Genomic DNA, 27,208 nt, shown 5'->3' with positions numbered 1-27,208 from the left:
GGTAATGTGAGTGGGAAGTTGGGTCATATGGGAACTGAGAGCTTGTTGATTAGTGACAGCATGACTGGAAGCCTGCAAACCCTGCTCAGTGCAGGACCTGCAGGTTCTCAGCTGCTCAGGAAATCAAGTTCCCCTTATTTATGGCCCAAGGCTAGATCAATGCATTGGGGACCTTGTGGTAATTTTAAATTCAGTTCCTTTGGTCAACTCCAAGTCTCTCTTATAGCTGAGTCACTTGGTTTCAAAGTGTTGTTTCCAACTTCTTGCAGGGCTGTCTTCCTGTCCCACGTCCTCCCCAGTCCCACCCTCCTTGCATGTGCACCCGCTGTCCTGTGGCTCAGCCTGCTCTTCCTCCATGCTGTCCCACTCCTTGCCACTCTTCCCCCCTTTGTCTCTACCTCACTTCCTTCCATTTTGCCTCTCCACTGCCTTCACCCTTCCCAACTAACCCTTTACTGTCACGCTGCAGACTTCCATAAGTTGGGACAAGTTTCTTTTCCAAAATGGGAAGTGGTAAACCAACCTACTACTACACACCGTCTTCTGGTAAAAATCCTGTCACTTTATCCCCTCCCCTTTCTACCATCTTCCTTTTGTTTGTCTTGGCTGACCTTTTGCCTACTCTTAAACTGCAAACTCTTTGAGGGCAGTGCCAGAATCTGGTCTGGATTCTATAAAGCACCTAATATGCTAAATATTATAAAAGGTGCGGTTTATTTTCTTTCTTTTTCTTTTGATTTTCAGTAAACTCACTGAACATCCAAGTAAGCAGGAGTTTAAGTAGACAGACATATGTGTTTTATCAACAGGAAGTTTCTCTTGCATAACTTCTCTGGCAGTTCTGGAAAGCTAAATGTGGGTGCGTTTTTCCTCACTGAAAATTAACACTCAGGGAAAAAAGTGAACCCGTAAAGAAAAATCATTTCTGAGAAAGCAGATTCCAGAAAAAGAGATGATTTTTAGCACGCAGAGCTGCCCTTGTGAAACATCTGCCATGACGTAGTCCTGTTCTGGCTGCAGACCAAGCGTATCAATAGCTCCATAGAGTAATGGGATAAGAAATGGGAAAATTGCCATTGCTTGTTTAGCAGCTTGTTTTGCTGATAAATGTCTGTCACTTTTCAAATAGCTACAGTGCAATTGTTTTTTGCGAAAAATATTTCCTTGAGCAGGAGGTTTTCAGGCCATTAGCTACTTCCCATCTGTGCTGGTGTTTTAATACACCGCACATACACTTTGCTTCTTATTAGAAATTATTCACAGCTTTTGATTATGGCCAGGCAGCCTGAAGTTTAGAAATCATGTCTGCCATTAAAAAATTTCTATTGCCTTACAAAAAATTTAAATCTCAAAATCATTAGAGCCAGTATGTACTTGTTGAAAGAGCATCTACTTCTAAACATTGCTAGGGGGGAAAATGTACTCTGTTTAGACATCTGTAGTTTTAAAATAATGAATGACTGTATAAAAGCAGGAGCTGAATAAAGTGGTAGCCAGTGTGTGCTCATTCCATGGCTAGAGGCAGAATGTCACTGAGCCAAGAAGTGCAATGTGCTGAAATTCATCTCATCCGTTTCAAACTGTGCCATGAACATTTTTTAATTCCCCCTGATAGCTGCTAGGACAGACAAGAGACAGATCTCTGTTTAATATCACACACTATGTCTAACAATATCTGCTTTCACTTCACACACTTACACTAAACAAGCAATGACTTGCAGTAAATTTTGTATGCCAAAAGAGGCACAGCCGCACCGTAGCTGCATCAACTGAAATCCTAGATGTATGCACCTCAGGGAGAGGGTGACACCCCAAAACTATTCCTTTTTAGCAACAAGCCTTCTTTCTTTCCCCTCCTCTCATCAGGGAAAAGAGAAAAAAAAAAAAAGGCAGCAAACAAAGGTGAGATGTAGAAACATGGGTACTGTTGCGATTTGTTCCAGGGATATACTTGCTTTATCATCTGAATCCTTTGCATTTTCTTCATTCAAAAGATTCACATGAAGTTTCTATACTAACAAGTTATTAGACACTGCAGAATAAGGTTAAGGGAGAAAAAAAATTTTCATCGTTAGAAAGTGCCCATGGAAGTATGAATACAGGAATGGATCAAAACTTCCAAGCGAAGTTCTTCACAGTGGGAAACTTGCTCTGTAATTTACCACTTGGACTGACAAGCAAAAGGATCAACATAGAGACAGTGACTACTTTTCAGAATTTATTGTAAAAAATAGTATTAAACAATAGGAAAAATACCACTCCTTGTTCAATCCACCCCATACTACTTTATGTGGAAACAATGGAAAAATTTGACAGAAATGTATTTACCATTCCTATCCATATATCAGATGATTGCAGCTACTCAGGACATGCTCATGGGAAAAGTATTGGCAGCATCACAGCATATGGAAGTGGAAATAAAAAACATGCAGTATTTTCAATTGCAGTTGGGAGGCCTATTTCCTGGAGTCTAGAGATCATGTTGCTTTATCTGTTTTCCTTTAGCATTATGTACATTATCAGACTTTCATAACTTCAGACACCAGCATAAAGCCCTGATTTTTTGCCAACAGTGACATACCCCCCTCAAAGATAAATGTGGAAACCAGAATGCCTGCCTTACTTCTGTTTGCAATTTCCTTTCCACAGGAACATGCACATGATATAGATCCTGCTAACATACATTTAAAGCTTGGCTAGCCCTTTTCCACTTATACCAGTTCAATCCCACTGGAGGTGCTCAGGGCAGCACAAACAATGGAGAACAGACTTCCAGCACTGCAACATATTTGTTCTGGCCAAAAACTGCTTGTCCTAACACCAAATTACATACTTTGTATGACAACTTATTTTGTCTACAAACAAAAATATGTCAGATTCTGCATTAAACTGTATTACAAAAAATGTAGAACAATACTTTCCACAATTATTTTCTGTGGATTTCCTAGCTCATCTCAAAACTGTGCAGTACTAGTGTTAGCTCAAATGGAGCCAACTTTTAAGAGAGACCCAAAATAACAGGTGACAGTAGTATTTACCTGGTGCAATTAGCTTCATTATCAATTGGCAAAAAGTTGACTTAGTTTCATAGTTTAAAGCACTAATCAGAGAAAACTTGAATTACATGGCACTGTTGAGACCACCCCAGTCTCAAGTCAAGGGCTGCACTTATTCACAGGTGCATTGTTGTAGGTGTGACATGACTACAGAACCCAAATACTCAAAAAATGAGTCAGCAGAAACCTATGGATAATGCTAAATAAGAGCACCTAACCACTTTTTTTCCACTGCTGTGCTTGATGAAAACTTATTTTGAGGTGAGTCACACAAATGACCGTCACTGGAGTAGAGTGCAGTGGAAATTTTGGTCATTCTGAAAGAAGATACAATGGAGCAATACAGGAAATTCCATACCAAGAGGCCAAAGTCAAACATTTCTTCTCTTGCACACCATAAAAAGTATTTTTGGTTACAAATTACCACTGCAAACAGCCTTCTCATAGATAAAACTAAAAATGTCTCTACCTAAAAAGCTTTGAGAAGGGTCAAAACCCCACAAACCACAATCAGAGAGCCTTCTCTATGTCCTCTTCTCTTCTGAGTAGCAAAAGCTTCCTGATTTTAAGGAAGTCCCTCCTCTTGGTCAATCAATTCCGTTTTGGTGGAGAAGACATCAGCCAGCATGTGCTTTGGGATTTCAGATCCCCGTACTTTTAACGTGTAGCAGGCATTCTCTACCTTTGCCAGACTCTGTTTCAAGGTGTAGAGCTTCTTGGAGACTTCGTAAGGTCCGGTGTTGCCGATGAAGGTGAAGCCATCGTAAATCTGGCGCAAGAACTGGCTCAGTTCGAAGGGCGTGTCGATGTCCCCGTTGCCAACGCTGCTGATGCACAGCCGCATCAGCTCTCCCGTCAGATCCGCCACTCCCAGCAGGTAATCCACGGGAGTTACCTTCAGGCTCCACCTACAAGGCTGTTTATCGTGGCAGTTGGAGGTCTGGGGACAGAATGGAACAAAGTCCAGCACAGAAAGAATGTGAGAAAGCCATCTGTAATGGCTCAACTACACGCTAACTCATCTAACGTAACTGGAAATTTAAAACATTCTGGAAATCAGACCATGTGGAAGTGCCATGGTCTGATTTCAGAAGTACTAATCTCCTTCCAGCATAAAAAAGGTAATTGCTACTTGAGATGTCATCTTCATTCTAGCAAGTATGATAAACATACCCTAACTCTACCATCTCTATTTGCAAACAGAATTATCACATCTTTGCAGCAACATTTATTTGCAGTTGTTTGGGGTTTTCTTTCACCTGACAGATCTCAGCCTGATAGATTTTTTTCCTAAATAGTCAGTCCAAAGTTAGCAAATCAGTCAAAAATAGTCTGCATTATGAAAACAAATAATATAATTTTATAATGGTATCTTGAATTTCAAAATATATTCTCTACAAGTAGCCATAGTATTCTCAGATCTGTTTTATATCAACTGAGTTTATTAAAATAACAAACAAAAATCTTCATGAAGCAAACCCATTACAAAGTTACAAGTTTGCTCCATTATCCATGTTTCCAATATTTTTTATTGCCAGAACATTGGTAACGTGGGAGACAATGCAGGTTTCTTTCTGTTCACTTGTTCCCATAATATGCTATCTACCCAAATTGACTGATCTGGTCAGAGGCATGCACACTGGGGTTAACAACTTCATAGCTGGTACCTCTGGTAAAAACAAATTAATTTAAGCTAAAAATTAGGCTTCTCTGCAAATATCTTACCAAGAGAATAAAAAAAGAATGAGAAGTGCTTTACAGCAGAATCTCTTTAGCAGAAGCAAACTCAGGAATTCACGTAAAGCAGCATTACTCTACACTGCACCTCAACTGCTTGTGCACTTCTGTAGATTGCTACCAAATCACTGTTGTCCTCTGTGAACAATCAAACTGCACCCAGTTTACTGTGTTTGGTGACAGCAGTTTGTCCCTATGAGCCATTTAGGGCAGGCTAGGAGCACAGGCAAGTCAAGAAACTGCAGATCCGGCATTAGGGCTAAGGTATGATGGGACACCAGGCTGTCCTCTGAAAGGAATCAGCTCCAGGAGAGTTACAAATGATGCAGCCAAGGCATATGCACAAGGCAAACACAAGGCCTCCAGTGATAGTTCAATATCAGCAATAAGATTTCAGCCATGGAGTTCATCCTGCCTTGGATTTGTTTGTGTCCTCCAGCTTCTGCAACATCACTATACACCACAAGGTCTTAGAGACAGCCCCAGGCACTAAAAACCCCTCCGCTACATTTGTTAGCCAGCATTTCACTGTCCTGGATATTTCGCCATATCAGAAAGAGTTCAGTTTGCTCTGAATAAAAAGGATGTGAAATTTATAAACTTGTATCCCACAGATTTAGTTTACTACTTATAAGAATAAAAGGCATGTTTTGAACAAGTGAGTCAAAGCCCACATGTCTATCCAATCCCATTCCGCTAACTGGCCTTATTTAATCAGATGCCAAAAATGTGACTAAGCCTTCTCGCTGCATTTCCATCCCAGAAAGATGTTTGTCAATTGAGAAAAGAAAAACTTTTACCATGTTTGTTGTTTCTTCTCTGTCTTCTGCTGTAAATATTAGTTGTTTGTTGATCTCTTCAACACTGATCAAAGATCGTGTTTTGATAAAATACTGAAACGAAACTGCCTCAACATATTCTTGAAGCCCTGCAAAAACAGCAGAAAAAAGCTCATGCTTTAAACTTTCCAGCAATGATCCATGCTAACAATTATTTAGTTTTTAAGAAAATTTTTAAGTGCAACTATTTGAAGGTTACCAGCAAAAAATGAAAATTAACATAATCCAAAAATAACATTGAAACATAATCTAACATAGCACGTTTCTGAAGTATGAAAGTCAGAACAAGCACACAGACAAACATGTTCAAGTTTTTACTCCATCTGCCTCTTTCATGCAGAACCTTCTGTAATTTCTATATAAAGCATCATGGTATTCTCAGAAGCATACTGAAGATCAGTTCCCCACAAGGTTTCCAAGGGCTCATACTAGGACCAGTATAGTTTAATATCTGCATCAATGTCGCAGAGAGTGGGATCAAATGCACCCTCAGCAAATTTGCAGATGACACTGAGCTGAGTAGTGCAGTTGATGCACCTGAAGGATGAGAGCCCACCCAGAGGGACTAGGACAAGCTTGAGAAGTTTGGTCCATGGGAATCCCATGCAGTTTAACATGACCAAGTGCAAGGTGCTGCACCTGGGTCAGGGGATCGCCAGTATCAGCACAGGCTGGGGGATGAACAGATCGAGAGCAACCCTGCCCGGGAGAACTTAGAGTAGATACTTGTTTAAAACTGAGCTTCCCACTTCTCCATTTTGTGAGAATCAGGCTCCTTAAAATAAGCAGGTTTGGTGAAATTCACATTCAAGGCAAAGCATCTGTTGCTACAAATCACTCCAGACCAAAGAAATTAATAAATAAGCACATAAACAAACGAGACATGACTGTAATGTCCAATAAGAAGACTAAAAGGTGATCCTGCTTTGGCAGAAGGGTTGGATGAGGCAGGTCATCTCTAGAGGTCCCTTCCAACCCTAGCTGTTCTGTGATTCTATGAATACATTAATAACTGCTCTGTCCAAAAGAACTGACACTCTAAAATTAAGGAGTGGGGGGCACAAAAGGAGTTGGTGTGTTGGGAAGGGAATAAAAGATGGGATAACAAATGTAGCTTGTACCAGATTTGTAGGTCATCTACAGCTACCTGCCACAATTCTCTCTCACTTCCTACTTAGCAGAGGGTGGTTTTATTATGCATTACTGTGGATGTGACAGCCTGGAGAAAGATAAAGCTAGATAAGTTTTCCCAGAATTGGCCTGGGAAGCTCTAGGGAGCTGGAGATAAACAATGAAAGCCAAATATTAAAACAACCTGCAGGTGGTGTTTTTTCTAATAATCTGTTTTTCTGATAGGATTGTTTAACAAGACTGAATTGGGTGTCTTTTTAATTAGCCAATCATGTGAAATGTATTGATTAAATGACAAATCAGGTCCACCTGCAGTGAACTGAGCTAGAAAAGAAGAGAGGATAAACTCAATGAGGCTTTTGCCACTTTGCCTTCTGATCCACCTACGTGACATCTCTAACTCAACAGTGACATGTTACAACAAAGGCAAGATCTAAAAAAAAAGTTTGAATGTTCAGACAGAGATTTTACAGGTTGTCAGTTTATGTGCAGAGAGCAGATTTGGGGGAAGCACGTGAGAAAAGTTCCTAAGCAGAAAGCTGAAGCTGGCACTGTTGGTGGAAAAGAAGGCAGAAACAATGCTGGAACAGCCATGGCAGTACTAAGCTAAAAAAAGGTGTAGAGACAAAGTCAATGCCTGTGTATATCTGACCCATGAACAGAGAATGCCCAAAGAGGACATTAAAGGAATGGCCACATGACAGAGATGGTTCTAGCAGAGCTATTCTGAGCCATTTTAAGGGGATGACTTCACTTCAAAAGACACTAACAGGTATCATGCTGCAAGAGGGCCAGGATTAGACAATAGTTTTGTCAGTGAGAAAATGAAGATGTAACCAGGGGTACCAGAAGTAGAAGCCTGTTTCCATTAAAATAATCTAAATACCCTCAACTGACCTGTACAGTGCCAGGACTTCAGCTTATGGAAGTATGCAGGAAGAAACAAATTTAGACTTCACCTGGATCAAAGAAATAGTCTGAATCAAAAAGAAGAGAACATAGATTTGAATAACAGATGAGTGTGGAAATACCCCAAAAAACTCAAGGGGTAGGAGGCTTTCCACGTACCCACTACAAAAGCATGATAAGTGACCTGCATTTTTTTTTCTCTTTTAAATATGTATTTGAGCAGAAGCAACTCAGAATGGCAATTCCTTTATAGTACTCTACAGCAGCACTGGGAAAAGCAGAATAAATATGCAGCAACAAAACTCACACTCAACAGTGCTGTTCACAAACCAGAACACAAACACAGAGCTGGCAAGGCCAATTAAACACCATAATTTAATCAACAGAATTCAGGTAAAGCACTCAGGGCACAAGCAATAGAAAAACACACTAGATAAAAGCTACTCAGGATCTTTTAAGATAAATAACTTTGCAGGCTGCAGAGAGGTAGATTTCATCACTCACTCTTTCCCTGACTTACCTTCTGATGTAACAGGACCAGGAATCTATTATGAAATTTTGGCTTTTTCTGTGGATAAGCTGTAAGCTACCAGATACAGCAGCACTCAACATGACAACATCTGTGAGACTCTCCCTCTGCTATCTATGGAGAAGACTATCACATATGAAACATGAACTTGGCATTTTCCACAGCTCTCAGAGAGATCAAATCAGCCCTCAGACTTTTTGGTAAACAGTCTTCTCGATCAGTTAGAGCTCCCACTTTCAACTCACTCCACTTTACTATTTCATACGTGTTTTGTCCTTTTTCCATAGTAAGTGTTTGGCTCCTCTGTTCTTTTATCTATATGTACTTTTTAACGTGGGCATATTTATATGTATGTACACACATAGATCTTTGCTTCCTCCTGCATGCCACACTAGCTGACATGTTCCACACTAGCTGTGCTCCTTCCTTTTGTTTAACAATGCCATGTGAATGTTGCACACAGTCTGTTTGCAGTCGGTTTGCCATTTACTGTCACCTTCTCACAATTAGGGAATCTATCTCCCACTATTTAGTAAGGCTTACAAAACTCAATTAAAGTTACCATCACAAATAGACTGCTAACAAATCCTGCTCATGACTATTTTGCAAAAAAATACTAGTATTTTACTTTTTCTTTTTTTTTTTTGTTTTTTTTTTTGTTTTTTTTTGGTTTTAACAAGTCCTTCTGTCAGAAGTAGCTACAATATGGTATTTCAATGAGCCAAGACCTTGAAATAAGGTATTTCCATGTGCAGGTAGAAGGATGTTTAAACATGTTATGTTTTAGCTTAATGGTAGGACATCCGCTATTTTCAGCAAATAATTCCCAAGGTGAAAAACCCCATCCCATTTCACTACACCATCCAACAATACCTTTCCCCTTATGCTCTTGTTTTGGATTTATTCCAAAATTAGCTTATTTATGGATTGAGCTGCCAGTAATAGAATAGTTTTTAAGACTGCCTTTTATGGATTTGGCGTTTTTTGTAGTACATGGACAAAAATACCAATTAAAAACACTGTATTATTTTTACTAGCACTTCTTAAAATTACAGATGAAAGGTAAAGAATTAACTGCTTAAGTATTTTGATATTTTACTACATTTATTCTACAGAAATAGCTTATACTAGACAAGTGACAGTGACCCAGTATAGCAGCTCCCTTCTATGTTTTAAAAAATTATTTTGTGTACAAGAACTACAGAGTTACACTGAGATATCTTCTGAGCATGTATCTACAAATATAGATTTTTCTGCCTGAAAATTTTAGCACTTTTTGCCAGCTGATATTCAAGACCTTTTTCCTTAACTACATATGCAAGATCTGAGAAAGAAGAAAAAGCAGTTACCCTAAAAAACTTACAAAGAAATTAGTTTTCTTAAATGAAAAAATAATTTAAAAAAACATAATTGGAGCACTCAATCCAAGAGTCAAATGAATGCATAAGACAGAAGAAAAGCTAGTTCTATCTAAAGAATGAGTACATAATTGAAAATACTTAATTGCAGGAGTCATATTAGGGTAAACAGAATCTAATTCCACCTGAGATATGCATGCATCCATGCATGCATGGAAGCTTCCACCCAGAATGACAGATCAAATAAGAGGTGAAAGTTTCCTTCTAAAATTTTGTTTACTTCATTTCCTCCTTTAAATCTCGGTTCGACAGTTACAGAACCGGTTCAAAAGGATTTCATGCTTCCCAGTTGTTAAGGTTAGCAATGCCAGTGCCACCTGCCATCTTCTCAAATAAGCTGCTTCTCTCCTTATTTCTTCCCCAACTCATTTTCTTTCACCCTTTGTCCTGTTTCTCTCTATTTTTTTGTTTAGAGAGGAGCCTGTGCTGATGGTGTGGACACAAGCCTGTGCTCTCTCACCCAGCTCCTCCCCTAAACCACGCAGCAGGAATCACAGGCCAAGAGCAGCCACCAGAAAGATGGTAGGAAGATACACCCAGCCAGCTTCTTCCAGGATCACTGCATGAAGGGTGGGGCACATTATTTACAGGGCGAGCCATGTGAAACTACCCACTTGCTGATTCATTACAAAACCAAAACAGCACCGACAAGGCTCTATCTTATCCTCATGTTTAGGCTGGCAAGTTACATTGTCATTAAAAAACCCCAAACAAACACAGAAAAAAAAACTTCCCTTCTTTCTCCTCCCCCCAAAAAAACAAAGAAAGCAACAACAAAAAACACCCACCACCAAAATACAGAAATTCCTGCCATAATCCAGGAAAAAAAAGTTATATTCTTGTGGAAATCCCAACCAGAGAAATAATTATACAGAATATGGGGAGCATTGGTAAACTTAAAGAACTTATTTCTAGAAGCATATGGATGAATAAAAGGGAGAAATAAGTGAAATAAGCAAACAAGTAACCATCAATTGAAACAAGTAGATACAATAAGTTTAGAAGTATTAATATAAAAACTAATGCCAATGTCCTATTAAGATGAAAATGGTAATTCACACCTTAATCTACTCCTTTAAAATTCTCTGCATACTTGACAATGATTCCTAAGATTCAGAGATCTTTTTCTTGGCAGAAGGGGTAAAAACTAAACTTTAGTAATTAAACTTAAACTGAGGCTATGAAACAATCAAAGTATTTTGTTGATTGTGAGCATGAAGTCAAAAGTTAATTTTATAACACACACTGAAAGAGGATAAAGCCAGTTCTCCTCACAGACAGGAATGCTCTGGATATCCTGTTGTGAAAATGGCTTAAAAGAGTAATTCCAGTCAGGGATGGATTTTACAAAACAGTACTAACTAAAATATACAAATAAAAGCACTAGAACAAAAATCTGTATGAGCTTACGTATTTGGGAAAATACATCTTTCTATTCACTCAGTAATAATTCAAAAGCTGAGTAGGTTTACTACTATATCAATAATTAAAATAATGTAAACTTTTCCTGTAAAGCCCTGAATGTTTTGTTCATTAGTCAACTGCTACTTGACACACCCACATCTCTTCTAGCTGCACGTGTTGAAGTGATGTATTGCAGATACTGAAGTGTTAATATTGTTGCACTTTGTTTGAAGTTGAATACACACTTCAGGGGAAAAGGTAACACCATTTCACGGGAAAAGGCAATACCAAGATTAGTCAGTTTTCCCAAAAGCCCCAGAAACAAATGAAAGTTCCCCATCAGACAGGTGCCTGTGACAGTTAAATTATTTCTCCAAACAGGCACAAAAACCCTTCAAAGAACTGCAAACAATATTTTAATCTCTCATTGCAGAGAGCAGGGAATCAAGCCTTTTTTATACTGTTATTAAAAACACATGGACATATGACAAACGATAGGCCTTTTCACAGATGAATGATTGTGGGTGAGAAATTCACAAACTTTCATTTTGCTACTGCTTGGAGACCTAAGGGATGTGCCATGCTGACTTTTGTAATCAAGGGTTTTTTTCTGAAGTTTGGGGTTTTATTCCAACTCACAAGCCCCAAATGTAGTAATTACAAAGAGCACCCAATGTTTTACATGAGTTCTTGAAAAAACTATTCCTGTGACAAGTAGTCTTCCTGACCTCTTTGACTACCCCCAATTGCCTTCATAATTAATACAGAGTTTTATAAGTCATTCAGTCAGTCAGACACTGCTGGCAGCCTTGAGGGCAAGTGTTCAAGATACCAAAGAAAGGAAGCTCTGACTCAGCCAGGATGTTCAATGATCAAAGAAGAAAGAGCACCTAACACAACACAGCTTCTGCAGTTCAAAACACAGTGAAAGTTCTTCTTGAGGTGATGTTGTTTCCATGCAACAGACTCAACTTACAAGCACATCAAAAAACCAATAGTGGCCATTTGTCCTCATAAACACAGATCTGTGAGATGGCACAAAGGTACTTCACCACTTGCCAACCTCTATTTCTCCCCACGTGACTGCAAAACAAAAATACAAACCATGATGTGCTATCCCCATTGCTTCTTGGAATGGAGTTCCTCTATGACACATTCTCCTGTGTGATTTTAAATAAACAAACAAAAAAGCTTCACAGATTTTTTTTTTAATTTCTCTTATGTTCCAGCTGCACTTGGTTCCTGCAAAGGCTGGAGAGATCTGGTCTGTGAATCACTAACGTCAATAATTGCAGGGTTGAAAAAAATTCCTGAGCCAGAGAACAAGGTCTCCTCCATTTGCCAGCTATGAAACTGAATTAAAAGACAAACAATGTCACTAGTTTCAGGCTGTCATGTGAGTAACCAAGTATTTGTCATAATAGTACAGCAGAACTTCAGGACAGTTAGGTCTTAAGTGAGAAGCAGGAAAGGAAAATCTTTGTGATCATGCTGACCCACAGCATGAATCTTTAAAAGACTGTCCATAGCTTCTCTTATGGATTTCTGCTGCTCTGAATGGCTCCTGCTGAATTTACATCTCATTCAGGGATGAGCTGATAATCAATTCTCACATAGTGCATGCCTAGTTTGTTCATGTCAGAATTTGCATTCATGTTTGCAGGTTTGTTTTAATTTTTGTGTATGGACATACAAAACCTGCAGCAGAAAATACATAGTGAGGCTTTGCAGTCACTGTTTTTTCCTTTTCCTTAGAAGAACTTAGGAAAAAGGCATGAACCAAAAATAATAAAAGGGCAGCAAAATGCAACAAACTAAATGTATCAAATTTCACACAGGCAACTTGCAGAATGAAAAAAAAAACCAAACCAGTTTCACCAAGCGGGAATATGAGTCAGAGAAACACCGAAAACAACAAAACAGAAAGAAAGAAATTAACAAAATTGTACCTGATAACCATAAGCTTATTCACTGCAAATTCTGTTAATTCCAGTATAATCAGGAAACTTTGTTTCCATTTCTGGCATTTTACCCCTCACCTACAACAGCAAGAGATTAATTCTTCAGTCACATCCTGTTCCTGTGTTACTGTGTTTTCCCACCATCTTGCATAAACCTGATTGCTTCCTTCATGGTCAGCTTTCCTTTCAAGTTTTAGGTGTATTTAGGTCTCATCCTGGGTGAGACATTTACAATTCTGGTACCTTCTTCCTGCAGCACAAAGCTTTTCCTTTCTCTTACCAACCTAAAATAAAATATGCCATCTATTTTAATTACAGTTTTTAAGCTTTCTCAAGAAAAAAAACAGGTGTTCTACTTATACTGTTCCTGATGTGCAGAACAGTACATTGATATTATATCCTTCATATTGTGCACCTTGATATTATTTCAGAAATACATGTGTGCTTACAAAGGTAGAACAATCTGAGCATGTTATTTCCATATTTTGAGTTAAAAAGCTAAGGAAAAAAACCCTAAAACAAGCCAAGTAAACAAAGAAATCATTACACAGATAGTTCCTAATTAAAATTCTTCATACAATACCCAAAAAAATGTTGTTACTTAAATCATCAGTGATCTAAAGCTGGCCTGCTTGGACAGACCCCACTCCTCTCCATAGCATTTCTTACAGCATCCTGGTGCTGGTCCAACATACTGCAGTTAGAAAGTGGCATTCTAGTGCAACTGAAGTATTTCCTTTTCATCCACATAGATTTAACTGGCCTGGTCCAAACCAGCAATGCAGTTTATTGCTGTATCTTACATGCCTAAAGTGACTCTAAATGGCATAAGGCAGGAGACAGAAATAAGCTCCATTATATCAATCTCTCAGAATACAAATAGTGCCTGCACAAGATAAATGATGTGCTAGACTGCGTCAGTGCTGAACTTTTACACAGAATTTCCTGCATCATCATCAGCAGAAGCAGTCACACAGCAATAGTTTTGACAAGGTGCTGACATTTTACAGCCCCATCATCTAATCCTATTGAGAGCAAGTGCAGACATGATAAACAGCTAATGAGCTTCCCTGTGCACAGCACTCCACTCGCCACTGCTGCAAGCACAGGCACACAGCAAAGGTCAGCCAGCAGTGCTCCACTTGCATCTACCATCATCACCCCAGGTCACTCCAATTAAGAAACTCCGGAAGAATTATAGGCTCCCCATTCAATATTTCATCTTAAGGGGCAAAAAACTGAGTAAAGTGCTCAAATAGCTGGAGATTTCATTTAACAAAGTCACGTTGAAATGGTACTCCATTCAATCCCACACAGAGCCAACTTATTGAGCAGTCCTTAACTCTCCCTCCGCAGTATACAAGTTCTGCATTTAGGCAGAGAAGATTGAGAACATCCTTTGAATAATTACATACATCCTAACATAGAATCATAGAATTTTTCAGGTTGGAAAAGACTTTTAGGAACAACTGAATCCAACCACTAACCCAACACTGCCACGTCCACCACTAAACCATGTCTCTAAGTGCCACATCTACATGTCTTTTAAAGACCTCCAGGGATGGTGACTCCATCACTCTCCTGGGCAGCCTGTTCCAATGCTTGACAACACTTCCCATGATTAATTTTTTCTTAATATACTATATAAACCTCCCCTAGAGTGACTTGAGGCCATTTCTTCACATCCCATTTCTTGTTACATTGGAGAAGAGAGCACCCCCACCTGGTTACACTCTCAGGCAGTTGTAAAGTGCAATGAGGTTCTTCCTGAGTCTCCTCTTCTCCAGGCTAAATCTCCAGCTCCATCAGCCACTCCTCAGCAGATCTGTGCTCCAAACTCTTCACTTGCTCCATAGCTCTTCTCTGAACATGTTCCAGAACCTCAGTGTCCAAAGTTCTAGTGATGGGTCCAAAACTGGACACAGAACTTGAGGTGCAGCCAGTGCTGAATACAAGGGGACAATCACTGCTCTGGTCCTGCTGGCCACACTGTTGGTGATAGAGGCCAGGATGCCTCTGGCTTTCTTGGTCACCTGGGCATGCACTGGAGGATCATGTTCAGCTGCTGTAGACCAGAAACCCCAGATCCTTTTCCAGCGGGCAGTTTTCCAGTTGCTTTTCCCCCAGCCTGCAGCACTGCATGGGGTTGGTGTAGCGGAAGTGTGGGACCCTACACATGTTGCAGAGCACTTCTTCCTTGTCGTGAAGTTCTATACAGATCTTTTCTGTATACTGTTGATATTTCCCTCAGTAGTTGAGAGTTAAATATATATATAAAAATACTTAAACACATACGTATATACAAATAAAAAAATCCTGACAATTTTCTTCCTTCCTTTCATAAATCCATACAATCTTTTTCAGTCCTTTTCTTGCATAGTGTCTCTCACCAATTTTAAAGAAAGAGTACATATTTCCTCACAGGATATACAAGGTATACACTGCAAAGTGGGCCAAAGGAGCAGGAATTCTATATTACAAATAGTAAAGCTTTAAAAATATCAACAAAGCAGAACATTCTAACATAACAAATGAAGAGTTCTGCATTAAAAAAAGACTTCATTATTTCAGTATCTCTTTGTTTGCTTGTTTAATCATCCCCTGGGACAATCTGTACTGTTAAGAAACGTGTAGAAAACAGTCATCAGTTTTTGTTGTTGTTCAATTAGTGCTATACTCAGTGTTTGAGCTCATGCAAGTGTCCTTTGGGGAAACGTCCTGCGTGCCATTAGCACTATTCTTAATGAGGGAAAGCACGAAACTCCTTTAGTGCTCTGCCAGAATTGTTTTATCTTCGAGTCAAAAGAACAACTGCTTGGAGGAACCCCAAAAAAAGCATTTAACAATTACAAGTGGCAAACAATATTCCCAAGCATAATACTCATAGCATTCTTCTATTTATAGGCTAACAGTTATTATACTGAATAAAATATGTATTAGGCAGCTTTATTATGCAGACAATCATGATTCCCCAGTTAAGGCTGCTACAGTGGTTTCCATTATAAGCTCAATTTTGAACCCTTTTACTCCTTCTGTGAGAGGTAGGGTGGGGAACAGGAGGATGTTTCATGTTTGGTTTCAAGACAAAGGAGAATATTTTTAGGAAGTTTGAGGTTAATTAGACATGCTGCTTTTGAGATATGGGACATAAGCATTTCTTTATTCTTTTTGGAAGAAAAAAAGCAGTTTAACAGCAATGTTTTTGTTCATAAAAAGCTTTTTAACTAGTTCTCCAGAATTTCGTTAAAATACAAAATCAGAGTTTAAAACTAGGTTAAAGGAAAGTCAAGACTTACAGCACTAGGAAATATATAAAGACCCAGCACTTTTCTTAGTTACTTTTATTTTCAAAAACACATGCAAGCTTTTTCCATTGAAAAAAAGCAAAGCAACAATTTAGTAACACTAGACTAAAAACCAAAACTAAAAGCAACATTCTTAACTCTAATCACTTTTCATCTCCCAATTACAGTTCTTCATAAATAGTGGTGGGCAGGTAGAATAAAGCATTCCCTCTCCCAGTTGCTCTTCATCTAACTGTCCCTTCATTCTTCCTGCTTCTAGGTTTTCTTTCTCAGCTTCATAATCCTGACAACAAGCATCTTCACATCTCTAACACCTCCTTGAAGCCAGCTTCAGCACAATCAAGATCTACATGTCTTGAAGCCAGCATATTCCCTTTTTTGCCATCCCAATGACTAACTGGAGAGCAGAGGATTTAATGAAGGTAAGAGTAAAGGTCTGGTTGAAAGTTAGCATTTTATACTTGTTATGCATACAAGCTCATTTACACAACGCCTAAAAGCAAACCCTGTCCTCCCAGTGACACCCAGGTATATTCTAACACTTCCTTACTAAACATGCACTATGGGCAACAGCTGGCACAAACTCTCCTTGCAGAGGAGCATATGTAGAACGTTAGGTAGATCATGTGGGTGATGTACCGAAATAGAATGAAGACAACTTATTTCAGTTGGATTTTATAAACAGTCTTCTTAATGAGGCACAGATACCTAATTACAGAAACAACAGGAAGATCTTAGGGCCAAGTATTATACAACTGATGGGACCACACAGACTCACCATTTACCTCACCTAAAGAGAGGGAAAAAGTAAAAGTACAGCTATTTCCAGTTCTAACTTCAAAAATGCATTGGGGGTTGTGTATTTCTACCCTTTAGTTCTGTCCAAAAAAACTGCGAAGTTCAAGTATTTGAGAGATTCCACACCTGACTGCTAGAAAGATAGACAGCAGAGTCTACTTCTCTCCCTTATTTAGCACACTGATACCTTCTTGCCTTCCTTTCTTTTTACCTTGAGAGGTCAGTATGATTCATTCTCTTAAGTTTCCTTAAGACTGCAGTACGAAAATTTTTTAATTCTATGACAATCTCACCCCAAGTCCCATGTAAGCATTAAGGATGTGCTACCATACATGCAATTGTGAGCAGTTCTGGGTGTCACCATTTAAAAAGGATGTGAAGGTCCCTGAAGGCATCCACAGGACAGCAACAAAGCTGGTGAAATCGTTGGAAGGAATGTCCTATAAGGAGCAGTTAAGGATTTTTGGCTTGTGTAGTTTGGAAAGAACAAGGCTGAGGAGCAACTTCATTGCTCCCTACAGGTTCCTGAGGAGAGGAAGTGAAGAAGGTGCTGCTGGCTCCTGTCCCATCCAGTGACAGGATATGTGGGAATGGCTCTAAGCTGCATCAGGCAGGAGTATTCCTTTTGAAAAGGTGTCAAACACAGGAACAGGCTTCCTAGAGAGGTGGTTGATGCCCCAAGCCTGTCAGTGTTTAGAGGAAGCATTTGGACAATGCTCTTAACAACTTGTTCTGACTTTTGGTCAGCCCTGAAGTGGTCAGGCAGTGACACTGGATGATCACTGTAGGTTCTTTCCATCTGAATTTGCCTATTCTGTTCTAAAAGTTTTGCAGCTGTGGTGGCATTGAATCATCATACACATGCATCAGGTCTCTAACTTCCTCTGCTAACTACTTCTACTACTGACCTCCCCTAGAGTAACTCATCCTGCTCTAAAATGGACAAATCCATCTTAGTCATTTTAAGAGGCTGAGATTTACAACACCAGAAAAAACTATTAAAAATTCTGAATTACTCCTGACAGAATACTTGCAGTTGTTTTCTAAGCAGTTTATTCAGGTCTATTCTGGTATTAATGAATACCTTTATGCAAGTTAGAAATAAATTATGCAGGAAAATCAGTGTAGCTGACAGTGTGTATTTACCAAGTACACAAAGCAAAGATGAACAGTACTTTTTTTTCATTAACTTCTTTATTTCCACATTGCTATGCCTAGCTTAAGTTTAGGTATCTTTCATGTAAAAAAGAAATTTCACTTTTGATTTCTGAAAATATTTTTTTTAAAGAAACAAAAACAGTATTTTTTTTTTACTAAGAGGAGAGACTCTGGATATAGAAAACTAGCATCTGGTTTGCTTACTTGTTTTATAAGAACATGGGTACACACAGAAGTTACTGTGCAGTAACTATCTATATGTCTGCCATGCAGGAATACTCTCTTATGTGTGAGATGAGTGAATCTAATTCCAGGCCACCTGCTCCTCAGTAGAACTAGAGGCAGGTAAGCCTCTCTGAATTTTCTGCCACAAAGACACAAATCAAACAAAACAGAGTCAGTTCAGGTGAGGCAGCTGATGCAGAGTAGGTGGTTACCCTGTGAGAATCTGACTCACATGGCATGGCTGATGGCCTGCACCATGCAGTCTCACAAAGATCCATGAGGCAGCACAGCTCAAACACTGCTGTTCTATACACAGCATTATATGACTCACACTTCAGGGACTACAAACTTCAGGGGTTATTCAAACAAACTTTACAGGTCACAATGAAGCTTTCAGAAACTTTTGTTCCTAAAACTGAAATGCAAGATTCTCAGCTTTTATAAGCAGTACTTAAAATGAAAATCAAAAGACATTTTTAATGTGTTAAGATACTCATAATACACGTTGAATAGTATTGTTCACAGTTTAAGTTCATCTGTAGTGTCAGCATTTTGAATTATCTCTTTTTATTGTGTCACTACAGTACTTGGATATAAATAGCAGCAAGACACATACAGATTAAATGGCCCTAAGAAAAACTATTTACATCAAATTTGAGCAACCCAATGCATCACAGCTAAGAGGGCTGTGGAATTAATCAGAGCCATTGAAGACTATCAGGGCAGGCTCCTTCCCGTTCCAAATTGCTAAACTGAGACTCAAGACCTGTATCACTCTTACAACAAAGTTTGTGTAAGACATGAGTACAAGTTACCTTAACCATTGTTTGTCTTGTAAATTACAGACACATATTCGCTGCTGGTTAATCAAATCAATCTTATGGACATTTTTAAACAACTAAATAATTCAGGACAAATCTTCAGCTCTCATCAGCTGAAGAAGTTTTGCCTAAACAAGGAAAGATATACAGAATTCCAAATTGTTTAAAATGAGATTGATAAACACAAGACACTTTTATACCATGGAAGGAAGTTAAATATTTTACTCATGTGTTGCCACAACCAAGGCATACCAATTTTAGGTAATATTCAGATTGCCAGCAAGAAATCAGCAAAGAAATATGGTTTGGCAGCAAGTCATGAATGAACTGGGATTTAATATCTCAAGAATGTTAGCAAAGACTGATGTTTACAGAGAGGAGCAGAAAAAGTGCAACTGAAACACACAAACCGGTTTAATGCTTGTAACAGAGAGGCAGAAGCACATTTTGAGCCTAGAAGAAAGAAAATGCCAAACTAATGATCTCAATTCGTTGACTTTATCAACTCGAAATCACTTTATCACTCAAAATGGATAATTTCACAAGACAGTTGCTTCCACTCTCCTCTTTGGAACTGCAACCCTTCAGAAGGGGCAAATGAGTGTGCTACACATATTCCTCTCAGTCATATATTCTCCTCTCAGAGAAGAACAGCCAGTACATTTGTGAGAAATACTCTCAACTTCAGTTTAGGGCAGGGTCCAAATTGTTCCAGTTGTAGACTCCCATTTACATCTTCAATGAAACTATAGAACAACAGCTTCTCTAATACCAGAGCAAACTTTGCTAGCAACAAAGATTAACCTGAGTCCTGATTTATAACCACAGAACAGTAACAAATTCAGACCTGCAGTGTGAAGAGGAAGTATTGCTACATAAAGAGAAAATAAGCTTATTTCAAAACTGCACCCCTTTTCTCATTTTAGATTATTTACCTGGAGATATAGCTCTGTGGAACTGATACATGTCTTCTCCAATCAGTTCTTGTGCAACCTGCTTGATCTTCTGTCGGACAGCATCTAGCTTGACTTCAGATTCACTTAGTATTTCTTCCCCATTGGGAGCACTGCAATCACAAAACAGAAACTGAAAGAGCAGTTTCCAGCACAAGCAAACAGTTAAAAAACATTACACTTTTTCTTTTACTAATCAATACATTTTTACTGGCTTCAAGAAAAAGCAAAACTGATACTAGAATGAGAAACAGTTTAACTTTCACAGATACCTATTGCAGATTCTGAAATTATGTAGATTCTTACCAAGAAAATAATCAACCAGTCAGGGTTCTGGTAGCATGATGCTTATTCCAGACTACAGTCATGATTACTGTTTAAGTAAGAAAAAGGAGAAACACATACAAAGGCTTCAAAAAATATTCCAGGAAACTGGCAGTATTTACAGAAGTCCTTCAACTTCTTAAAAAAATAATATTTTGCAATACTTGACAGTATTGCAAAATACAATACATTATGTACTTCTACATGTGATTTTTTTTAAGGAAGTAGTTATGTATTGTGCTGTTCAGGAACAGCTGAAACATCTGATTCACAACCACAACATATACTTGGCATTTAAAGTTTAGTTTACCTAATTTCCTTTAAACTTTCTCCTCCCTTGAGCCCAAATAATCCACATGGTATATTAGTTTACAGTCTTTAAGGAACTACTGATTAATTGGTCTGGAGAAAACATTTAAAAGCAAACAGTAAAATTTACTGAAATTAAAGCCACAATATTTGCGAATATCAATGAAGAAGGAAATACATAATACAGCATGGAAAATTTCCACTCTCACAAAACCAGGAATGCCTTATAAAACAGGAATCTAAATTCAGAGTAATGGGGAGTTCTTTGTTGTTCTTTCCTCCACAAGTTCCCAACTACCGAGCCCCTGCAGTGGGAGTAGTTATTTACAGTCAAGGCTGTAGAGATTACTGAACTATCACAGTACCTCTCTGCAGAAGAAAACCAGGTTAAAGAGCAGGCAACTTCATAATCTCCATCCATAACTGCAACTACAAATAGTTACTACTTCAACATAAATACATTGATAGGTAACAAAATGCAAATTAGGGTAAATGAAATTACAAAGAAAAGTAACAGGGAGAGTTGTTATAACACGCAAGACCAGTGTTTGTCACGTACAGCAAACACTTTATACAGCAGGCTATGCAAAGCTTCAGATTTTCCTGTTGCTCTTCCAGTTTGTCTCTGGCTTCCAAAGATTGCTTGAAGGCTCATGAGAACACAAAACATATGGAAGCTCAAAACTTGACACAGAAGCCTATCCAACTGTAGTATTTACATAAACAGACCCCAGGTCACCTCCTATTTGCATTGATGTCCTCGGGTGGGGGTGCAACAACCAAAATGGTGATGGAACTGCCCGGGCAAGTAACCTGAAGGAAGGGTGCATAACTCCTCTCTCACAGCTTGCTGAAAGCTGGAAGGCACTCATCTGCTGCTCACTCTACTGCTTTACAGTGGTTCAGTAAACCAATAAAACCAACTCAGAAACCTGAACTAGCATCTCTTAACTCTCTAACTGGAGCGTGCATTCATTAGCTCGCACCCACCTTAAAGGATGTTTATGGGGAGTTAATTAAATTCCTCTCAACAGAACACTGCAGCCATTACTGACAGACAACACTGCAAGGCAGACTGGAGGTTTCTATGAACGTTTTCACGCTCAGTGTGACTCACCTGGTGAACCTGTGGAGCAGAAATATCGTCCTTTTGCTTTCAATCGTTATATCCCGACTGAGCTTCACGAGCCGCTCGTATTTATCGTGCCTGGTGTCAAGCTCCAGCTGGAATGCTGCAGAGTCAATCATTACAGCAGAACTCAATTGCCACACAAACACAGTGCAGGGGGAGAGAAAAGCACCTGTGCTGCACTAACTCCTGACAGACCCCACCAGCCCTGCCCCTGGGCACCTTTCCCCAAGGTGGGCTGTCCCTGCAGACACCATCACTGCCTGTCACCTGCCACAGCTGCAAAATTCATCATTAATACTACCTTTGTTTAATAAGTCAGGTTAAGTAGATATCAATCCTGATGATGCCTTAAAGCAGTCTAAACAATTCTTAAGGTAAAATATTTGGTTTTGCTAATAAAATCTATTCCACAATACTGCTGCTCTGAAAATGTCACCCCAATTCAGCAAGACAAATAAAAAAAATAAAACCCTACAATCATTTGTTAACAAGATTCACCAGTGCCTAAACCAATAAAATAAAAAGCATCTGGCTAAGGCATATATACTGTTCACTGTATAAAATGCAACCTTTCTTATAACCATTTAGTTATGTGAAAGGTTGCATTTTACATCCCAGCTAGACTTGACCAAAAGTTGAGTATTTTAGAAGTACTAAAGAAAAGTGAGATCAATTACTTAAAATAAGATTTCTGACTTGCTGATATTAGTTCTCTCTAACTACAACAAATACAGAGAAGAGAGGAAGCGTATCTGCTTTTGACAGTCAAACATGATGAATGTTTACAAAGAGTGGATCTTTGAAAAACTTTGAAGAAACCATGTCCCTGAAATTGTTTCTGAAATTAACCAAACATGGATGAATTAATCTCATGAGAAGGGAGGGAAACAACTGCTTTGAAGTGCAAGTAGTAGCAACTTTATGACAAACTGATATTCACAATAGTGAAAAATTAAAGTTGAAAGTACAGATGCTCTACTCAATTCAAGAGCAAGTGTACCTACAATACTCTATAAATATAATTAATAGAATGGTTTGTTTGAAAGAAGCCTTAAAGATCACCTAGTCCAAAAGGACACTTTTCACTAGATCGGGTTGCTCAAAGCCCCCTCCAACCTGGCCTTGAACACTTCCAGAGATGCGGCAGCCACAGCTTCTCTAGGCAAAGTTCAGGGGTCATGGTTAATCATCTGCCAAGCTGACTTACACAGAAAAATATAAACACCCATTTTTAAAAAAGCCAGGAAGTTATATGACATTGAAGTACACATTAACCATCTAAAGCAGCAAGCCAGCTCCTATTTTACCCTTCTTAGTGTCATAAAAAATGTGGCATTTGGAAAATTTTACAACAAGAATTAAACTATTTCCCATCTCAAATCTCCTTCCTTCTTCAGTCAAGGCTTTTAATTTCTGAAGGTCATCTTTGCTTTGTTAGGGGTTGTCTAATGAGGAATTTAAATTTACTAGAGTTTAAATCTGGTTTGATGAAAAATCCTATAAAAACAATTTGGCTGAAGGGAAGTTTATACCTGCACTTTAAAAAAAATACTTCAACTAACTAATATAGACCTTCATGTACTCTTTATTCACTTTGAATGCCTTTTAAATATTAACATATATCTGAAGTTCTTTAAAACGTGCAAGTATAAACAACTACCAACTACTGAAACAATGCATCCAGATTTACATTTCAGTGGCTTAGTCATTTGTGAATCACAGCCAAGGTCAGAGTCTCCTCAGTTTCCCAAAGGTCACCATCCCCTCCTGTTGTCCCTATGGTTCAGATTTTGTATTGCACGTCTACAGATCCTACAGATTTCTGTCACCAAAGGGCCCAGCCACCTTTGCCTGGCTGAACACTCGTGCAATTTGTGCAATTTGCTCAGCATCAGGTCAGCGCAAGGGAGGAGGGCAGGGGGAACAGCAGGTGGGATGGAGACAGGAGCAAGTCATGAACCAGGCAGAGCTGTGCAAAACCCCACTCCCAGGACTTCACTGCACAGAATGCAGAACACTAAGCTCTAAAGGTATGGACTATGAGTCAAATTAGTTTCAAGTTTCTCCCTCTGAAGAGAGCTGGTTTATTTCACTAATAACTTCCTACCAATTTCTGCACCATATTTTTTAAATCTGGTTTTCCAAATGCTTACTTACATTTAAAAGATTTCATCAAAGCTGAAGGTGGATTAACATTCTCTTTTTCTTCTCTTCTTTGACCATGTGGAAAATTATCATGCTTTCGTTTTCTGAACCCACCTGATCCTATTAAAGAGTAGACACACAAAACAAAAATTAAAACAGTTTTGGCAAAGCATAAGGAGCACCAGGGTGCTGTCTTCAGAGCATTCCTGACAGCAATCATATTCTATAGGACAGAATAAGGTAACTGGATGAACCTTACTATCAACTGATGCCAGCTTCACATTATCATGTTACTTCTTCTACCACATTGCTAGTGAAAATTAGAAAAAATAAAATCCATTTCAATGGATGAGCATGGCAGGAACCTAAGCCTTTTTTTTGGTAAGGTCTTTGGGTCTTCACACCCTTTTATGTTTTCTCGCTGTAAGCGAATGGTTGCATGGAAATCTGTGATTTATGTCACGGGTATTCTCTAACACAAAGAAGTAAGGCACAACTTAAGCAGACTACCCCTATTCAGGTATACAGGTTTAGTTACTGCAGTGCAGCTTCTTAGGCCCTTACACTCTGCCCATTTACCAGTTTCTTCTCTGAATGTAGCTGCTCACTTCAGCTGCTTCGTGTGCCTCTTCCTTAACCCTCCTTTTCACATCCACACCCAGAACTCATCTCTTTTGGACAACGTTTATTCCCAATTTACACCTTGTATTGTTCCTTCCTTCACCTTGGACTAACTCATTGCATCACCCACATGTCAACCATTCCTCTCCCTCCTTTTGGTAACAGCTGGACACTGTTCCTCCTTTCCAGAGCCAAAAATTTGGCAAACTTGAATACAGGCATACCTTTTGAATACGTGGAGTTCTCTCAATTTCCTTAAAAGAAGAACCAGGGGAACACTGGATTTTAAAATGTTTCCGCTTAATTGTTTATTATCCCAAGCCAAAACAAGAAGTGGGCGTAGCTACTTTCTTAAAGAGGAAAGTGAAAATAATTTTTTCTATTCTCTTGGACATGAGTTCAGGGGTTTGTTTTTCCTATAGCTGTTGAAAACATTAAATGCAGCCCCTGAAAGAGTGCTGAAGGGAGGTCTGTGTGATTCTCAGTGCTGCCAGGCAATAGAACAAGAGGCAACAGGCAGATACTGATGCACACAAAGTTCCAATCTTCCTGACTATGAGGGAGAACTTTACTGTCCACATAAAGTACTTTCCAGGGGACTGGAGCAAGTTGTCCTGAGAGGTTGTGGAGTTTCCCCCACTGGAAATGTTCAAGAACCATATGGACACAGTCCTGTGCCAGGTGCTCTAGGATGGCCCTGCCAGAGCAGGGAGGTTGGACCAGATAATCCACTGTGGTCTCTTCCAACCTGACCCGTTCTCTGACTGATTCTGTGACTGCCAGGGCTAAACCAACACACAGGCAGCAGAGCAAGCTGTGAAAAATGTATATTTCATATATATATTAACGCTACATACATAATATTTTATACATACATATATATATACACACACTATAGTGAACACTTAGCACAAGTGCTTTACAGGCCTCACACACTCAGCTTCCCTCTGTGGCATCTGTATTTCCACCGCAGGGACACAGACAGACCCCTACAGCCCGGTTCTCTGGCGCAGCCGCGCAGCCCCAGCGGGAAGGCCGCGCACCCACGAAGGAAGGGCCGGTGACTCCCGAGAAGGAGCGGCCTCTCGCAGAGCGAGTTCCACGGCACAGGGCACCGCTGGGCACGGCAGAGGCCCCGCACCCCCGTCCCCTTCGAGCCGCGGGGCCTCCCCCCGCCGCGGTGTCCCGAGGTTGGGGAGGGGAGGGGAGATCACCTTCCTTGCCGCTCATCACGGAGCCGCCGCCGCCGCGCCGCGTCCCCCCGGCAACCCGCAGCCGCCCCGCGCGCCGCCAGGACCCCGCCGCAATGCCCCCCGCCCCCGCCCTGCCGGCGCCATGCAGGGGCGCCCGCGGCTGCCTGACGGCGACACGCCGCACAGGGGGCAGGAGCCTGGCCCGCCGCCCGCGGCACGGGAGGCGCGGTGCGGATCAGTGGTGGCGCGGAGCGTGATCCGGACGTTGCTGCTCGCGAAATCGGGGCAGCGCCGAGGCCGGGCCGTGCCTCCGAGAAGGCGACTCCGTGGGCAGCTACTGTGCGATCCCGTTGTAGGGCCTAAGAGCCCGCGGCATGACGGGACGTGTAGTGCCGGGCGGGGCGGCGGCGCGGTCGGAGTGCCGCCACGGAGCTCCGGGGTTGTGTGCCCGATGTCCCGCTAGTGGCCAGCGTGTCCCGCCACCGTGTGGTCCTCGGCTTGGACCCGCAGAAATCCAGCCCCATTCCTCAGCCCAGACCCGTACAAAGCGGCTGTCTGTCGCTTTCCCCTCACCCCTAGACTGATTCCTTACTGCCCTTTTCTTCCCCGGCACATCAGGACTAAGGTGCTTCCAGAGAATCACAGAATCAGCTGGGCTAAAAAGGGCCTCTGACATCACCGAGTCCAGCCTGTGGCTGAACACCACCACCATGTGAACCAGACCAGGGCACTGAGTGCCACGTCTAGGGACACGTAAAACACTGAAGCACTTCCAGGGCTGGTGACTCCACCACCTTCCCGGGGAGCCCGTCCCAATGTCCAGCTGTGACATGCTTTCTGTGAAGAAAAATCTCCTCGCGTCCAACCTAACCCTTTCCTGGCACAGCTTGAGACTGTGTCCTCTGCTTACTACCTGTCCACTCCTGTGTGCTTAGTGCCCCTTCCCTCCCCGTCAGGATGCAGGCGCTCTCCTTCCAGGCACGGGGACAGCGCAGCACCAGGGGCCGCCACGCTCCCCTCAGTGCCCACGCACGCGGTGTGCCCGGGCAAGGAGGGCAGGGAGCATGGCAAACCGGCACTGAGACAGGGCTGGAAACTGGAGACGCTAACTAAACACCGAAATACCTGATCGTGAAGCCACTTGATAGCAGGAAAAGAAATCTGAGATCAGCAGATGTAGCTGCTGGTACAGAGGAGGCAAATTCCCAAACTCGGGTTATTTGCATCCTATGTTTAGTCA

At 40.5% G+C, this 27,208-nt stretch overlaps 1 protein-coding gene across 1 annotated transcript; it reads right to left on the bottom strand.

Moving 5' to 3' along the window:
• Positions 1-2,263: 2,263 nt before the first annotated feature.
• TSNAX (translin associated factor X) lies at positions 2,264-26,042 on the bottom strand. The gene is made up of 6 exons (XM_058801801.1): positions 25,990-26,042; positions 24,167-24,274; positions 21,995-22,109; positions 20,227-20,357; positions 5,594-5,721; positions 2,264-3,996 (listed from the first exon to the last, which is right to left on the bottom strand). Exons 1-6 carry the CDS (start codon positions 26,003-26,005, stop codon positions 3,622-3,624), a joined length of 873 nt encoding a protein of 290 aa, XP_058657784.1. The 5' UTR covers positions 26,006-26,042; the 3' UTR covers positions 2,264-3,621.
• Positions 26,043-27,208: the final 1,166 nt, after the last annotated feature.

This window comes from Ammospiza caudacuta, chromosome 3 (assembly GCF_027887145.1).
Source record: "Ammospiza caudacuta isolate bAmmCau1 chromosome 3, bAmmCau1.pri, whole genome shotgun sequence".
In the NCBI taxonomy this organism is placed as follows: Eukaryota; Metazoa; Chordata; class Aves; order Passeriformes; family Passerellidae; genus Ammospiza; species Ammospiza caudacuta.
The sequence above is the reverse complement of the archived record's forward strand: the minus strand, read 5'-3'. Positions and strand labels throughout refer to the sequence as shown.

What these genes read in the sequence shown, in the direction of transcription:
- TSNAX (XM_058801801.1), bottom strand. An exon ending in TTTGATGAAATCTTTTAAAT is followed by an intron (nt 22,110 to 24,166) that starts GTAAGTAAGCAT and finishes TTGACTCTGCAG; the next exon opens with CATTCCAGCTGGAGCTTGAC. An exon ending in GAGAAGAAACAACAAACATG is followed by an intron (nt 3,997 to 5,593) that starts GTAAAAGTTTTT and finishes TTCTGTCCCCAG; the next exon opens with ACCTCCAACTGCCACGATAA.